Source organism: Scyliorhinus torazame, chromosome 13 (genome assembly GCF_047496885.1).
Source record: "Scyliorhinus torazame isolate Kashiwa2021f chromosome 13, sScyTor2.1, whole genome shotgun sequence".
Taxonomy (NCBI): Eukaryota; Metazoa; Chordata; class Chondrichthyes; order Carcharhiniformes; family Scyliorhinidae; genus Scyliorhinus; species Scyliorhinus torazame.
In genome coordinates, this window is record NC_092719.1 from 203,287,021 (window position 1) to 203,305,700 (window position 18,680).

Here is an 18,680-nt window from a genome sequence, read left to right on the forward strand (position 1 = left end):
CATAACTGTCTTGCTTTTGTACTTAGGGTTGCCAACACTCCAGGATTGGCCTGGTGTTTCCGGGAATTGAAGATCAATTTCCAGGACACTGTTGTGCACAACCGTCCAGAAAAATAATCGGGACATTGAACAAGATTGTTTTTTTGTCTTTTTCTTTATCTCAAGGCTGAGAAAGATAGGTCCTCGATCAGTAAAGGAATAAAGATTTACGGGGACAAGGCAGGAAAGTGGACGAGAGGAATAATAATAATCTTTATTATTGTCAAACGTCGGCTTACACAATGAATAACACCACAATGAAATTGCTGTGAAAATCCCACAGTCACCACACTCCGCCACGTATGAGAGAGAGAATGCAGGATGTTCAAATTACATAATCAGCACGCCTTTCGGGACTTGTGGGAAGAAACCGGAGCACCCGGAGGAAACCCACGCAGACACGGGAGAAAGTGCAGACTCCGCACAGACAGTGACCCAAGCCGGGAATCGAACCTTGGGTTCTGATGCTGTGAAGCAACAGTGCTAACTATCGTGCTACCGTGCAGCCCATGTTGGTTCAGCCACTATCCTATTGAATGGCGGAGAAGGTTTGAGGGGCCGAATGGCCTACTCCTGTTCCTCTGGTCTTATTTCTCTTTACCAGGCAAAAAAGATTGAAAATTGGACAGGAAAGCTGTCAACCATCATCCAATAGCATAATGTGTGTTTTTTGCTTTCTAATTAGCTGTGGGAAGGCAGAGTGTCACAAGGATGGATGTGTTGGCCAACGAATGGCTGGAGTGTGGGGCACATCTTAATAATAATAATAATAATAATCTTTATTGTCACAAGTAGGCTTAAATTAATACTGCGATGAAGTTACTGTGAAAATCCCTTTGTGATGAAACCTCCAGGAATGCATTGAATCGGAGTTGGCAATTCCTGTTTGTACTCCACTCCTTCCTTTATATAGCCCAGGACACTGTGCTAAGTGCATTCTCCACCTGATCGGCCTCCATGTTGAAATAAACTGTCTTAGGGCAGCACGGCAGTGCAGTGGTGAGCACTGGGACTGCGGCGCTGAGGACCCGGGTTCGAATCCTGGCCCTGGGCTCACTGTCCGTGTGGAGTTTGCACATTCTCCCTGTGTTTGCGTGGGTTTCACCCCACAACCCAAAGATATGCTGGTTAGGTGGATAGGCCACGCTAAATTGCCCCTTAATTGGAAAAAAAATAATAATTGGGCACTCTAAATTTATTAAAAACAAAAAAATAAACTGTCTTTGGCCCGGAGGGGGCAAATAATTCCCCATTTCTTGCACCAATTGTGTGGAATAAGGTGCTTCCTGATGGCCAGTTTGAAGACCACAGGTTGGCTCAGGGACATTGAGGGAGGCAACGCCGGGTCGATGATCCACTGCTGCTGTGGGTTCACTGTGAACTACATGTCCCAGCAAGCTGCTGCCGAGGGGGGAGGGAGAGCAGCTCTTGACTCATTGCCAAAGCTGGCTTTGACCTCTATGATGCAAGGAGTAAGTTTCCGAGAGACATTGAGACGTCCTGCTGGACTCTGGACAGATCGCAGAGGCGGAGCGGGGGGACGGCAGCCACACACATACACACTGTAAAGACAGAGAGAGAGAGGAACCCCCCCCCCAACACCAAAAACCCAAACAGCGAGGAACTGCGAGAGAAGAGAACCAACTGCACACATCTAAAACTCAGCCCTTTTTGCCTGCCAGAACCTGCAGAAAGAAAGGCCTGAAGATTAAGCAGGTTTGTGACACTAACCGACTGCATTGTCTGTTTCAGTGAATGATATCATCAGCAATTAATGATGAGCAGGGTGCGAAATAAAACAGGTTTCCTGCAGTTATTTATCGGGTTGGTTCCGTCTCTGTTTTAGCACTGTCGGTGGGAGCAGAATGGTACAGGGGCAAATTGCCAGGTACAGTCATTGGGGGAACCTTAAACGCTGCATGAGTTCCCCCAGCGTGGGTGCAGACAATGCATTCCCAGCTGCTGACACCGGCCTTTTGTGTTTTTGTTTCAAATCCCCTGCTGTTAATCGGCATGAGAGATGTGAGAAGGAAAGAGAGACACAGAGAGAGAGAGAGACAGTGCAGACCCAGAGGAGGTGGGTGGGATTGGGCTAGGTGTACATCGCCTGCATTTGGGATTTTCGATTCAAAATAATCAAACCATGTGTTCCTCGCCTTAGCTGCCAGTTTTAGGTCGGAAAGAGGAACCCAGAGCTGATCACCTCACCCACCCTGTCTCAGTGGCAGGACCAGAGGTTGCTGGTGAGTTAAGATAAGAAAGATGCAGTGTCCTTCCTTCCTTCAGTCCTAGTATTGATTTGAGTGTTTGTTCACTTTCCATTCCTCTCCCCCCTCCCCCCCCCCCGTACTCCACATACCATTCCCCACTGGTGGTGGGGGTGAAGATGGGGGTCACAGAGCGGGCAGCACGGTAACGCAGTGGGTTAGCACTGCTATCTCACGGCGTCGTGGTCGCAGGTTCGATCCCGGCTCTGGGTCACTGTCCGTGTGGAGTTTGCACATTCTCCCCGTGTTTGCGCAGGTTTCGCCCCCACAACCCAAAGATGTGCAGGGTAGGTGGATTGGCCACTCTAAATTGCCCCTTAATTGGAAAAAAATAATTGGGTACTCTAAATTTAAAAAAAGATAGGGGTAGGGTGGGGAGGTGTACAATGTTGCTCCGCCGCCAGTTTCAGACGTGCATGGGTGGTTTGCCTTCTGGGTTATATTTTTAGGCGACCAACTTCCCCTTTGAGAGGGAAGCACCTGAACTACTCTCTTTGGCAGCACTCCAGTTATTGATCAGTAACTTAGTCCCATGCCAAACTGCCACTGTGAGGGGACCATCGCTGCAGGGTTCAGAAGTTGGGTCACACGGAATCTGCCCGCGGATAGATTTCCACCTTCCCCTCCTCCGGCTGAAAACCTGAATTTGTCTTCTTCCCCAGGTAGCATCGTCATTGTTTTTTGGGGACCCCCTCGCTGAAGCCATTATTTTGCTATAGGGCAGGATGAGGAGAGGCCCCCCCCCAACGTCTACCTCAGCGAGAACGGGGATCGAACCCCACACAGTTGGCAGAACCACATGCCAACCGTCTCGCCAGCCGAGCTAACTGCCCCCCCCCCCCAATCTGAATACGAGGCCTTCAGAAAGGCTTTGCTTGATTTTCATTCTGGTGAGACAGCAAGGCCGCTCTTCTTTGACAGATTTCTACCCAAGTGGCAAGGGCTGAAATCTACTCCCATCCTCTTTCCAAGTTGTAAAATTGTACAGCACAGAAGAGGCCATTCAGCCCATCATTGCTGCCCATCCCTAATTGCCCTTGAATTGAGTGGTGTGCTAGGCCATTTAAGAGAACAGTTAAGAGTCAACCACATTGCTGCGGGGTCTGGAGTCACATGTAGGCCAGACTGGATAAGGAGGGCAGGTTTCCTTCCCTGAAGGGCATTCGTGAATCAGATCGATTTTTTTTTTTACAACAATCAATGACCATTTCATTTTTACTGAGGCTAGCTTTCGGTTCCAGATTAAAAAATAAATACATTTAACTGCTATGGAGGGATTTGAACCTGTGCCCCAGAATTAGCATAGGGCCCTGGATTGCTGGTCTAGTGAAATTACCACCACACCACCATATCCCCCATGACAACGCAATGAGGTAAATAAATTCCTCATCTCTCCCCGGCTTTTTTTTTTGCCAATTATTATAAATCTGGTTACTGACCCTCCTGCCACTGGGAACAGTTTCTCCCTATCCTCTATCTCAAATCCTTCTCATCATTTTCAGCACAAAATTGTTGCACTTTTTAAAAGAAAAGCAAGCAACCATGTTCCATGTTGCAATGAGTCGACCTTTTAATATCCATGCACCCTTTCTCTTGTAGGAACATAGGAACAAGAGGAGGCCATTCAGTCTTGAACTGTCCCGTCACTCAATGAGACCATGGTTGATCAGTGACTTAACTCCATTCACCAGCCCACCCCTCCTTTGGCTATGATATTCTGATCTGCATGAAGGTGGCAGGGTTAATCACGTGGGGGTGGAGAGGTGTGTGTGTGTGTCACATGATGAGCATGTATCCAAAAACTAGAGTTTCGCATTGTATGAAAGTATATTTGTAGACAAAATGAGGTGGTCACTGGTGCTCCCGTATGATTCTGTTTTTGAAATCTAACCATCATCCTTAGGAGGCAGAAAAGCAAAGAACGAACCCAGTTCAAATGCATCAAATTATTTTGAAGAAGAATAAGATACGATGGGTAATAGACGCAATGACATGGGCCCAATAGTCATTGTTTTTTAAAATAAATTTAAATTCCCAATTCTTTTTTATTGCAATTAAAGGGCTATTTAGCTTGGTAAATCCACCTACCCTGCACATTTTTTTGTGTTGTGGGGGTAAGACCCACGCAGACACGGGGAGAATGTGCAAAGTCCACAAGGACAGTGACCCGGGCTGGGATCGAACCGAGGTCCTCGGCGCCGTGAGGTAGCAGTGCTAACCACTGTGCCGCCCTCTCAATAGGCACTGTTATTACAGGATTAGTAATTCTCAGGCTTGATCTGGAGACATGGGGTGGAATTTTTTTAAAATTTAAATTTTTCTATTTTTATTTTTATTTATTTTTTATAAATTTAGAGTACCCAATTCATTTTTTCCAATTAAGGGGCAATTTAGTGTGGCCAATCCACCTACCCTGCACATCTTTGGGTTGTGGGGGCGAAACCCACGCAAGCACGGGGAGAATGTGCAAACTCCTCACGGAGAGTGACCCAGAGCCGGGATCGAACCTGGGACCTCTGCGCCGTGAGGCAGCAGGGCTAACCCACTGTGCCACCGTGCTGCCCTATGGGGTGGAAATTTAAGGGATTTTCCGCTGGCGGGATCCCTCTGAAGTCAAGGAGTTTTAGAAAGCTCACTGCATTTTCCAGCCCTGCCCCATCACGACGGGGCGATGAATTTCCGCCCAAGAGTTCATATTCCACCATGGCCGCTGAGGAATTTAAATTCAATTAATTAAATAAATCTGAAATAAAAAGCTAGTCTTGGTAATGGTGACAAGATTGTGGTTAAAGCCCATTTGGTTCACTCTTGTCCTTTAGTGAAGGCATTTTGCTGTCTTTACCTGGTCTGGTTTGTATGTGACGCCACACCCAGAACAATGTGGTTTATTCATAGCTGCCCTCTTAAATTGACTTGGCAAGCAGCTTGGTTAACAAGGCAGCTCACCACATCTTCTCAGGGGCAATTTGGGATGGGCATTAAACAGTAGCCTCGCAATAGACATCCACATTCCATGACTGAACAAAATAAAAGTGTAGTATTTAAGAGCAGGCGGAAAAAGGACCTGGAGGCAGTAACCAGCTCGATGAGATATCTAATCCAGTTCAGTCCAGTTCAGTCCAGTTTGTAGTTCCAAAGTGGAGCTTCAGCCTCCTGAAATAAACCAAAATGTGACATCACAGGAAAACAGATAAGTGATTGGTTTGGGGCGGCAGGGTGGCACAGTGGTTACCACTTTTGCTTCACAGCACCAGGAACCTGGGTTCGATTCCGACCTTGGGTGACTGTGTGGAGTTTACATCTTCTCCCTGTGTCTATGTGGGTTTCATCCGGGTGCTCCAATTTCTTCCCAAAGTCCAAGGAAGATTGGCCATTCTAAATTGCCCCTTAGTGTCCAACAAGTTTGGTGGGGTTACGGGGATAGGGTTGGGGGATGGGCCTAGTTAGCGTGCCCTTCCAGAGGGTCAGTGTACTCTTGATGGGCTGAATGGTCTCTTTCTGTACTGTTGTGATACTTTTTTAAAACATTCGGAGTATTCTTTTTTTTCCCAATTAAGGGCTATTTAGTGTGGCCAATCCACCTACCCTGCACATCGTTTTGGGTTGTGGAGGTGAGACCCACGCAGAGATGGGGAGAATGTGCAAGCTCCACAGGGACAGTGATCCGGGGCCGGGATCGAACCAGGGTCCTCAGTGCCGTGAGGCAACAGTGCTAACCACTGCGCCACATTGCTGCCCTGCACTGTAGTAATTCTATTCTATGATTTTGCTCATTTAGCTTCAAAACTTATTTGTTGATTGCACAGTCTTATTAGGTGTAGGAAGGTTTACCAGCAGTAGCAAAGGTTATTGGGAGCAACAGTTTTTATTAATTCTCATTTAGTTAAAAATAAATGAATAGGGTGGCATGTGGCGCAGTGGTTAACACTGGGACTGTGGCGCTGAGGACCCGGGTTCGAATCCTGGTCCTGCATCACTGTCCATGTGGAGTTTGCACATTCTCTCCATGTCTGTGTGGGTTTCACCCCAAAGATGTGCAGGTTGGATGGATTGGCCATGCTAAATTGCCCCTTAATTGGAAAATAAAATAATTGGGTACTATAAATTTATTTTAAAAAAAATTAATGAACACAAAATGAAGATGGCGATGTGTTGTGACTGCACAATGTGGGGGAGATACGGGGCAAACATCTTTGCAGTAAGTATCTGTGGCTTAGATTTTCCAATTAAGGGGCAATTTAGTGTGACCAATGCACCTACCCTGCACATCTTTGGGTTGTGGGGGCGAAACCCATGCAGACACGGGGTGACTGTGCAAACTCCACACAGACCGTTACCTGAGTTCGGAATCAAACCCAGGTTCCCTGGCGCTGTGAGGCAGCAGTGCTAACCACTGTACCACCGTGTCCTTGTAAGCAGATGATCTGGTGAGATAATGAAGCTACTTCGGAGTTTTTGCTCCTGTTCTGGGTATAAGTTGAATTTGGACAAGAGCGAATACTTTCTGGTTAACCCCCCTGGGGAGGTTAGCCTATCTGGGCATGTTGTCTTTCGCTTGGCCAGATGTAGCTTTCGTTATCTGGGAATGCGGGTGGCCTACGTCTGGGCCTTACTCCCTCAATTAAATGATGCCAGTCTGGTGAATGGGGCAAGTCTGACTTACAGAAGTGGGACAACCTCCCTCTATCCTTGACAGGCAGGGTCCAGGCTATTAAAATGAATGTCCTCTTGAGATATTTTTTCTTTCAGTGTCTCCCCACTTCTCCCATTAAATCTTTTTTTGCTGGGGTTAACAAGTTAGTGTCCTCTTCTATTTGTGTGGGAAGACCCCAAGGATCCGTAGGGCACTTCTCCAGCGGGATAAACAGTTGGGGGGTTTACATTTATCCAATATTTTATTTTATTATTGGGCAGCAAATATTGAGAAAGTATTGAGGTGGCTTAGTGACCTGTGTTCCATTTGGGGTAAAATGGAGGTGAGTTCAGACAGGGGCTCTAGTTTGGGTGCTTCACTGACTGTCTTGTGTCCGTTCTCTCCTGCGAGATTTTCTTCGAATCCGCTGGTGGTGTCCACCCTGAGAACCTGGAAGCAGTTCAGCCAGCATTTAAAATCTAGCCACATGCTGTTGTTAGCCCCTATCTCTTTATGCCGGCGAGCTTGGACTCAACGTTTAGGACACGGGAGGGAAAGGGTCTGGACCGGTTTGAGGACTTGTTTGTGGAGAGAGGGTTTGCCAGTTTTGAGGAGCTGTAGGAAGATTTTTCAGCTCTCTGCGACCAATTTGTTTAGATTCTTCCAGATTTGTGATTTTTTGTGGAAGACCATTCCTCATTTCACCCGGCACCATCCTCCCTGTTGAAGAGGATTTGGCTGGGTCTGGTAGGAGGTGTATTTCGGGTATTTGTGGTCAGATCATATCAGCGGAGTTGGCTCCATTGAAGTGAAGATAAAATGGGAGGGTGAATTGTGTCCTATTCTGGAGGAGGTGTGGAGTGAGGCTCTTCTTAAGGTCAACTCTCCATCCTCCTGTGCCCAGCTTGGTTTGATCCAGTTCAGGGTGGTGCACAGGGCAGATCTGACCAAGGCAAGGGTGAGTGTTTTTTTCCGGGAGTGGACGATAGGTGTGAGCGGTATTCCCGAGGGCCGGCTAACCATACTCATATGTTCTGGTCTTGTCCCAAGTTAGAACATAGAACATAGAACATTACAGTGCAGTACAGGCCCTTCGGCCCTCGATGTTGCGCCGACCTGTGAAACCACTCTAAAGCCCATCTACACTATTCCCCTTATCATCCATATGTCTATCCAATGACCATTTGAATGCCCTCAGTGTTGGCGAGTCCATTACTGTTGCAGACAGGGCATTCCACGCCCTTACTACTCTCTGAGTAAAGAACCTACCTCTGACATCTGTCTTATATCTATCTCCCCTCAATTTAAAGCTATGTCCCCTCGTGCTAGACATCACCATCCGAGGAAAAAGGCTCTCACTGTCCACCCTATCTAATCCTCTGATCATCTTGTATGCCTCAATTAAGTCTCCTCTTAACCTTCTCTAACGAAAACAGCCTCAAGTCTCTCAGCCTTCCCTCATAAGATCTTCCCTCCATACCAGGCAACATTCTGGTAAATCTCCTCTGCACCTTTTCCAATGCTTCCACATCCTACCTATAATGCGGCGACCAGAATTGCACGCAATACTCCAAATGCAGCCGCACCAGAGTTTTGTACAGCTGCAACATGACCTCATGGCTCCAAAACTCAATCCCTCTACCAATAAAAGCTAACACACCATACACCTTCTTAACAACCCTCACAACCTGGGTGGCAACTTTCAGGGATCTATGTACATGGACACCGAGATCTCTCTGCTCATCCACACTGCCAAGAATCTTACCATTAGCCCAGTACTCTGTCTTCCTGTTATTCCTTCCAAAATGAATTACCTCACACTTTTCTGCATTAAACTCCACTTGCCACCTCTCAGCCCAGCGCTGCAGCTTACCTATGTCCCTCTGTAACTTGTAACATCCTTCCGCACTGTCCACAACTCCACCGACTGTAGTGTCATCTGCAAATTTACTCACCCATCCTTCTACGTCCTCCTCCAGGTCATTTATAAAAATGACAGACAGCAGTGGCCCAAAACAGATCCTTGTGGTACACCACTAGTAACTGGACTCCAGTCTGAACATTTCCCATCAACCACCACCCTTTGTCTTCTTCCAGCTAGCCAATTTCTGATCCAAACTGCTAAATCACCGTGAATCCCATGCCTCAGTTCCCATGTTCCCAAGTTCACATGAAACTTTTGGATCTCTTATTTTAGCCCCATATCAGGGATTCTCAATGTCGAGCTGAAACCTTTTCCGCGGGTGACCATTTTCGAGGTGTCGGACTTAACGGTGCTGCAGAGGAGGGTGAAAGCTGATGTCCTCGCCTTTGCCTCGTTAATAGCCCGGAGATGAGTTCTGCTTGGGTGGAGGTTTCGTACTCCGCCCAGTGCCTCGACTTCGTTGGGTGACCTTCGTGGAGTTTCTACATTTTGAGAAGGTCAAGTACACCGTTAGGGGGTCGGTAGAAGGGTTCTACCTAAGATGGCAGCCATTCATTTCCAGTTTTTCAAGGATTTAGTCACCATCAGCTGTTAAAGGGTTTAGTATTGTTCAATATGAGGGGGGGAGCGTATGATTGGATGTGTTCGTGTTTGTTGATTGTATTATTTTATATAATTACTTGAAGCATCTGTTTTGTATTATGTTCTACTGTTTGAATCTAATGAAACGGTTTAATAAAAATATTTTTTTTAAACGGTGGGGGGGGGGGGGGGGGGGGGGATTCTCCGACCCCCCGCCGGGTTGGAGAATCGCCGGGGGCTGGCGTGAAACCCGCCCCCGCCGGTTGCCGAATTCTCCAGCACCGGATATTCGGTGGGGGCGGGAATCGCGCGGCGCCGGTCGGCGCCCCCTACCCCCGGCGATTCTCCGGCCCGCGATGGGCCGAAGTCCCGCTGCTGGAGTGCCAGTCTCACCGGCGAGGATCAAACCACCTCTCTTCCTGGCGGGACTAGGCGGCGCGGGCGGGCTCCGGGGTCCTGGGGGGGGGCGCAGGGCGATCTGGCCCTGGGGGGTGCTCCCATGGTGGCCGAGCCTGCGATCGGGACCTAGCGATCCGCGGGCGGGCCTGTGCCGTGGGGGCACTCTTTTCCCTCCGCCTTGGCCGCAGCCTTCACCATGGCCGACGCGGAAGAGCCACCCACCCCCCTGCGCATGTGCGGGGATGACGTCAGTAGCCGCTGATGCTCCCGCGCATGCGCAGACTTCCGCCGCCCGGCGAACTCCTTTCGGCCCCAGCTGGCGTGGCACCATAGGCCATTCCCACCGGCTGGCGGCCCGCCAACCACTCCGGTGCGGGCCTAGCCCCTCAAGGTGAGGGCTTGGTCCCTAAAGGTGCGGAGAAATCCGTACCATTGGGGTGGCCCGACGCCGGAGTGGTTCTCGTCACTCCATCCCGCCGGAGATCCCGGCCGGGGTCTCCCACTAAGACGGAGATGTGGAGACATTTTTCTCTCAAAGGGTGGTGAATCTTTGGAACTCTCTTCCTGAGAAAGTAGTAGAGGCAGGCTGAATGAATATTTTTAGGCAAAAGTATATAGATTCTAGACCTCTAGGGAGTCAAAGGTTATCGGTGGTAGGTATTATGTGGAGTTGCGGCCAGAATCAGATCAGCCATGATTATATTGAATGGCGAAGCAGGCATGAGGGGCCGAGTGGCTACTCCTGTTCCTAATTCAGATGGAACATTGTACATTGGTATATTTGTCTGAAGGTGCAAGAATGATAAAGACGCTGGAAGTAAAACAGTGCTGACTGTGGTAGCATTCCTCAATATCTTCTGCACACAATTAATAATTCCATTATGCAGAGACCGCATTGAGGTGTTGTTTAACAGTAGGAATTCAATACACTTGGAAACTAACTGGAAATAGCTCCATGGTTTTTGCATTACTGTTTAAGCGTGCGCTCCATTGTCCACTCCGTCATTGTAAAGTGTTGTTTTCTTACTTTCCACTCCTGCTATGCTAGGCCACACCTTGCTGCTGGATAGCATCATTAGAATCCCTGCAGTGCAGAAGGAGGCCATTCGGTCCACCCACCCTCTGAAAGAGCACCCTAACTAGGTCCAATGCTTTGGCCTATCCCCACAAGCCCACATTATTGGACTCTAAGGGGCAATTTAGCGTGGCCAATCCACGTACCCTGCACATCTCTTGGTTGTGGGGCCGCAACCCACGCCAACACGGGGAGAATGTGCAAACTCCACACGGACAGTGACCCAGAGACAGGATTGAACCTGGGACCTTGGCGCCGTGAGGCAGCAATGCTAACCATTGCGCCACGGTGCTGCCCTGGGTACTCTAAATTTATTTTAAAAAAGAGTATTGCTGTTCTGGTTGTAGTAATATGGTAATATGGATACCATATCACAATCGATTAATGTATTATAAACCTGGCACAGGCACACACTCCTGGTACACAAACCTACTTCCCTTTGCCGCAATTTTAGGTCACGTTTTGCTGCCATCTTTTTATTTTGCGTTGGATTTGCTGTCAGCTGCAGACCTGGACCACTAGGTGGCTCTGTGGCCACCTCTTACCCGCCATGTTGTAATTTAGCGAATAACCGATGTTTCATGTGAAATATATCCTTTGGTATATAATTGATCACAAATTTCTGTTGTCGCTTCTAATTCTGTTCTCCGAGGGCGTTTAGATACTTTAAAAAAATAAATTTAGAGTATCCAATTATTTTTTTTCCAATTAAGGGGCAATTTAGCGTGGCCAATCCACCTACCCTGCACATCTTTGGGTTGTGGGGTGAAACCCACGCAGACACGAGGAGAATGTGCAAACTCCACACGCACAGTGACCCAGGGCTGGGATTCGAACCCGGGTCCTCAGCGCCATAGGCAGCAGTGCTAACCACTGTGCCTCGTGCCGCCCGGCGTTTAGATACTCTGTTGTTACTTCGTCTTGGGTTGAGATTCTACTCAAGGCTGGAACAAGGAAAAAAAACCTCATAAGACATTACATTCTATTCACTTTCCTGTCTGTCTCAGAGAGCTGGACAATAAGAAAAGATCTGTGGAAAACAATAAAGACCTTGGAATGTGGATGCTGAGAAATATGGGCCGGAATTACCCGGCCGTTGGGTTTCTTTGTTCCTCACTGGCAATGCACCCCCACCCGCAGGTTTCCCGATGGTGTGGGGTGGCTTCAATGGGAAAATCCCGTTGTCAAGCGGCGGGAAGAGAGAATCCCGCCGCCAGTGAACGGCGCGCCGCGGAGAAACACGTGGCTGGGGGCCCGGAGAATCCCGCCCGTGCTTAAAGTTCCACATATAGACCATACGACAAATGAAGAGGTGCTTGAATTTCTAAGAGCAAAAAATAACTCTTAAAAGGCGGCATCCAGAAACAAAATGTCCCCATTTCAGCCATTTGATCAGAGCTGAAAAGCTACAGAGATCTCTCTGTTATGTTCTCTACGTTCACAGATGGCGTTGTCTTTGTGGTTGAATCAATTAGGGAACATACGGCTTTGTTAAAGAACAAAACTATTTATTAACTAACTAAACACGATGTGAACGTTAAGTACAGTTGGATACTATGACTAAATACAAATAATTATGATTAACTAGTATTAATTACTATTGACGAAGGCGCTACTCGATACGTGACTGGACTCTATGCCTGCTCTCCACGTTCTGCTGCACACTTGCTGTGTTTCAGTGACGTTCCTTTCTGCTCATGCCACCTAGTGGTCGGATGCTAGAGTTGTAATCTATACATACATGCTGCCCCGTTCTTATGTTCTTATGTAACAGCACGTCTTTCAGGAATTGTGGGAGGAAACCGGAGCACCCGGAGGAAACCCACGCAGACACAGGGAGAACGTGCGGACTCCGCACAGACAGTGACCCAAGCCGGGAATCAAACCTGGGACCCTGGCGCTTTTACAGTTGGGTTATATTATATGCACAGATGATAGTTCACGTTTCATCACACTCTCCTCGAGTGCAAAGTGGAGGGCAGCAGAAAGAGGAGTGGACCTAGGCGTAGTTGTCACAGAGGGGTTGCTGAGTTGATGTGTGAAGAAGGAGCAAGACTGACAAGTGTGACATACGAAGACAGCAGATCCCCTGGCAGGAATAACTCCAAGCAGCAGCAGTTGCAGCCATTTTGAACCTATTTTAGATGCAAAATCCTTCAATTCAGCAACTAGCCTCGGGCAACACCAGGGACAATTTACTAATGCATACTATTTTTATTTTTTAATTTTAAAATTTAGAGTACCTAATTCATTTTTTCCAATTAAGGGGCAATTTAGCGTGGCTAATCCACCTAGCTTGCACATTTTTGGGTTGTGGGGGCGAAACCCACGCAAAACATGCAAACTCCCCACGGACAGTGACCCAGAGCTGGGATCGAAACTGGGACCTCGGCGCCGTGAGGCCGCAGTGCTAACCCACTGCGCCACCATGCTGCCCTCTTCATACTAAACATTCTAGGGAAAGCACTCATTGTGATTCATCAGAAAGCATTAGAAATATGGTACTGTCTCGCTAGCTCTCTGCCTCTAATCCCAATGTTTGCTTCCTGCTCATACAGATCGAATATCATTTATCTAAAACCCCTACATTTCTGATTTGTTTTCGGATACCGCCTATAGGATTAGGCCTGTACATTACAATGGCCGAATCCCAGGCTGGCTCAGACTAGACTTTAGGAAATAAAATTGCTAGAAAGGGGCGGTATGTGGTGCAGTGGTTAGCCCTGGGACTGGGGCGCTGAGGACCCTGATTCGAATCCCGGCCCTGGGTCACTGTCTGTGTGGAGTTTGCACATTCTGTCTGCGTGGGTTTCACCCCCAAAACCCAAAGGTGTGCAGGTCAGGTGGATTGGCCATGGTTATAGCCCTTTAATTGGAAAAAAAATAATTGGGTACTCTAAATTTAAAAAAAAATAGTGGCTAGAAACGTAAGATGTATCACTGACTAATAAATGCATGGTACCTGGAATAGGTTACCATCTGTGGTGTCAACTGCAATTCTCCTGGGAGGAGCGGGTTCAGAATGTCTTAAAAAAATTAATTTATGGGATGTAGCGTCGCTGGTTGGGCCAACATTTATTGCTCATCCCTAGTTGCCCTTGAGAAGGTGGTGGTAAACTGCTTCCTTGAACCGCTACAGTCCCTGAGATGTAGGTACACCCACAGCGCTGATGGGAAGGAGTCCAGGGTTTTGACCCAGCGACAGTGAAGGAACGGCCAATATATTTCCAAGCCAGGATGGTGAGTGGCTTGGAGGGGAACTTGCAGGTCATGGAAAGGGTCCAGAGGAGGTTCACAAGGGTGATTCCTGAAATGAAGAGCTTGTCATATGAGGAGTGGTTGAGGACTCTGGGTCTGCATTCATTGGAGTTTAGAAGGATGAGGGGAGATCTTATTGAAACTTACAGGATGCAGAGAGGCCTGGGTAGAGTGGACGTGGAGAGGATTTTTCTACTTGGAGGAAAATCTAGAACCTGAGGGCACAGCCTCAGACTGAAGGGACGATCCTTAAAAACAGATGGGGAGGAATTTCTTTAGCCAGAGGGTGGTGAATCTGCGGAACTCTTTGCCGCAGAAGGTTGTGGAGGCCAAATCACGGAGTGTCTTTAAGACAGCGATAAATAGGTTCTTGATTAATAAGGGATCAGGGGTTATGGGGAGGAGGCAGGAAAATGGCTATGAGAAACATATCAGCCATGATTGACTGGCGGAGCAGACTCGATGGGTTAATGACCTAATTCTGCTTCTATGTCTTATGGTGGTGTCCCCTGGTATCTGCTACCATTCTCCTTACTTAATGATAGCGGTCGTCGGATTGGAAGGTGCTGCCTAAGGAAAACGCAGACCAACAACTAGTCCCCTCTGCGCTAAAGGTCGGGGATGGTCAGTGAAGTTCGTGTCAGCTTGGGCCAAGGCCGGGCCTTGGGGGAGGAAGGCAGCTACAATTGCTCTCAGCACCCATTCATTAGGGAACAGAAAACAGGGCAGAGTTGGCATTACAGACCAAACAGATTGCTGGGAATGTGCGTGCACGGATAATGCAGTGATCACTTTTTGCTTACCTTTCCAATGTCCCTATCTGAAAAGTGGTGGCAGGGAATCACCGTTATCTCAGGAGACATACATTTTGTTGATAGTGACACATCCTTTTTGCCATACGGAAATTGCTGACATACGGGAAATTGCTGACCTATATTTTACTGACACACGCACCTTCTCGTTGTGCTTTATTTACATGTTAATTTGTGTATATTCATCTTTGCTATATTTAATAATAATAATCACTTATTGTCACAAGTAGGCTTTGATGAAGTTACTGTAAAAAGCCTCTAGTCGCCACATTCCAGCGCCTGTTCGGGAGGCCGGTACGGGAATTGAACCCGTGCTACTGGCATTGCTCTGCATTGCAAGCCAGCTATTTAGCCCACTGTGCTAAACCAGCCCCTTTAGTCCATTTAGGTCTTGATTATATATCTCTGAAAGCTACTTGCCCTTCAGCTGTCTGTTTGGCTGAAGGACAGCAGGCCTATTTTCATGATATCTGTGTAACATTGTACCATTAATCTGAGTGGATGAGCCAGAGAGTCGTGTTGCCACATCAGATTAAATTCCCTTTTCCATAATATACTGTTAATCCTTCACTATTTTGTAACATAAATGTAAGTGTCTGTATACACTGCTGCCTTTGCTGTCAGCATTTAAACTTGGAAAGCTAAAAAAAATTAATTTATCACTTTAGCATACAGAAAGCATGAGTGCTCAGGCACTGCCCAGGATTCAGAATGACCTGCTTCACTCTGGTTCTGAAATGGATGATAAGTTCAATGTGCGATCTGCAAACTCTGTCACATGTGAGGGGAGGTGGTGTTTGAAGGGTTGAGAAGATGGGTTGGTTGGAGGTTTATGTGCACCCTCCAACATCTTTTCCTTTTAATTTGGAGTACCTAATTATTTAGTTTTTCCAATTAAGGGGCAATTTATCATAGTCAATCCACCTAACCAGCACATATTTGGGTTGTATGGGTGAAAGCCACGCAGACACGGGGAGAATGTGCAAACTCCACACGGACAGTGACCAAGGGCCGGGATTCGAACCCGAGTCCTCAGCACCACAGTCCCAGTGCTAAACACTGTGCCACATGCCACCCCTCCCTCCAACATCTTAACCTTGTCTCTGCACGTTCTTAATTTTTTTTTGAGAGTACCCAGTTATTTTTTTTTCCAATTAAGGAGCAATTTAGTGTGGCCAATCCACCTAACCAGCACATCTTTGGGTTGTGGGGTGAAACCCACGCAGACATGGGGAGAATGTGCAAACTCCACACGAACAGTGATCCGGGGCCGGGATCGAACGGGATCGAGTCCTTAGCGCTCTGAGGCAGCAGTGCTAACCACTGCGCCACCGTGCCACCCATCTAGCCTCAATAATATATAAAGATAGACATTGTACTTGTATAGAACCTTATATTTCAGGTTAACCCAAAGTAGTTGACGTGCAATTAATTAATTTAATAATAATCGCTTATAGGCTTCAATGAAGTTACTGTGAAAAGCCCCGAGTTGCCATATTCCGGCGCCTGTTCGGGGAGGCTGGTACGTGAATTGAACCCGCGCTGTTTAGCCCACTGTGCTAAACCAGCCCCTAATTACGTGAAAGAGTTGTTATGTGAGCGACTAATCCAACTTTCCAACGTTTGGTCTGTAGTCTTGCAGGTTACTGGAACCTGAGGTACATATCCAACCACTTTTTTTAAAATATAAATTTTGAGTGCCCAATTCATTTTTTCCAATTAAGGGACAATTTAGCGTGAGCAATCCACCTACCCTGCACATCTTTGGGTTGTGGGGGTGAAACCCACGCAAACACGGGGAGAATGTGCAAACTCCACACAGACAGTGACCCAGAGCCGGGATTGAACCTGGGACCTTGGCGCCGTGAGACAGCAGGGCTAACCCACTGCGCCACTGTGCTGCCATCCAACCACTTTTCTGCCAAACCACAACAACTTAACTGTGATTTTTTTTGAACTACAGATAGGGTGAGGAGGCAGGCTTTGAGTCCATTGCAGCTAAATAGGATCAAACCTCCTGTTGTTGGCATTAACCTGATTCACATGGTTGCAGTCTAATTAAGTGTGCGAACTGAACCCACCCTCTTCATCATATAACATTTACAATTGTGGAATAGGCCTATAGATTTATTGACAATCTCTGGGATAATGCTGGAATACCTTGAACTACCGAAGGGATGTAGGTGGAATATGATCCCGTTAGAGTCATCATCGTCACCTTGCCATTGTCACTGATGTGATATCTGACCCCTTCAAGCTCTGATGGTTCATCATTTCCAGGCCTGTGAATTTAGTTATCTGATAAATGAACTCTTCCCTTAACAGCTGATGTCCTTTTGCTTGTCTACAGTCACCAAAGGAATGCAAATATGGAGGCTGATGTCCACAACAGGAAAGTACCTTGGGAGGTCAATGGTTCCTTGGCCCCAGCTGAACTCCAGCGCAGTAATAGATCGGAGAGTCCCACTCCCGGCCTGGTGGAAGGCACAGAGCCAGGTAAGGCATTCTTATCCAGAGTAAGGGAAAAATTGAGCAAGAGAGAGAGCATTCAAGATTCTTGACTTGAGAGCACGGATTGTACCTGAAAGTTAAACTTTACTTTCTAACCCTCCAACTGAGGAAGTGTATTGAAGGCTCTTATTGGTTTACTTTATCCATTAAAAAAAATTATTCAGCGCCAATTTAGCATGGCCAATCCACCTACTGTACACATCTTTGGGTTGTTGGGGTGAGACCCACGCAGACATGGGGAGAATGTGCAAACACCACACAGACAGTGACCCTGGGCTGGGATTGAACCTGGGTCCTCGGCACCGTGAGGCAGCAGTGCTTTTTAAAATATAAATTTAGAGTAGCCAATTATTTTTCTTTTCCAATTAAGGGGCAATTTAGTGTGGCCAATCCACCTAACCAGCACATCTTTGGGTTGTGGGGGCGAAACCCACGCAGACACGGGGAGAATGTGCAAACTCCACACGGGCAGTGACCCAAGGCCGGGATTCGAACCCGTGTCCTCAGCGCCACAGTCCCAGTGCTAACCACCGTGCTGCATGCCGCCCTTGAGGCAGCAGTGCTAACCACTGCACCACTGTGCTGCCCAACTTTAAACATTTCACAGAATCATAGAAAATTTACAGCTCTGAATGAGGCCACTTGGCCCATCGCGCCTGCATCAGCCAAAAACGGGCCACCCAGCCCACTTTCCAGAATTTGGTCTGGTACCCTGCAGGTTGCTGGAATTTGAGGTGAATATCCAGACCCCTTCTAAATGAGCTGAGGGTTACAGCCTCCACCACCCTTTCAGTCAGTGAGTTTCAGACCTCTGCAAGCTATTGGATGTAAAAAGAATTCCTCATTCTCCTTCTAATCTTTCTGCCAATCATTTTAAATCTATGTCTCCTACTTACTGCCCTCTCTGCTGAGGTAAATAGGCCCTTCGCATCCAATCTCTTCAGTCCCCTTACAGATTTGTACGTCTCAATCAAATCTCCCCTCAGCTTCCTCTGTTCCTTGGAGAACGACCCTAACCTATCCAATCTTTCCTCATCGCTGCAATGATCCAGTCCTGGCAGTATCCTCGTAAATCTCTTTACCCTCTAATGCAATTATATCCTTTCTGTAATAAGCTGACCAGAACTGCATACAGTATTCAATTGTGGCCTAACTAATGTTTGATATAGTTCCAGTACAA

The 18,680-nt window shown here is 47.5% G+C and overlaps 1 protein-coding gene across 2 annotated transcripts in view; it reads left to right on the forward strand.

The window, feature by feature from the left end:
• Nucleotides 1-1,500: 1,500 nt before the first annotated feature.
• Nucleotides 1,501-18,680, forward strand: part of mon1a (MON1 secretory trafficking family member A) — a 58,351-nt gene continuing 41,171 nt past the window's right edge. Inside the window, exons 1-2 of one of the 2 annotated variants that reach the window (XM_072472921.1) lie at nucleotides 1,501-1,755; nucleotides 17,340-17,485. In XM_072472921.1, the coding sequence (XP_072329022.1) occupies nucleotides 17,359-17,485 (127 nt within the window). In that variant the 5' untranslated portion in view covers nucleotides 1,501-1,755; nucleotides 17,340-17,358. Of the gene's footprint in view, nucleotides 1,756-17,339; nucleotides 17,486-18,680 lie in introns of those variants that run through there. The other variant, XM_072472922.1, reaches the window with a different exon arrangement.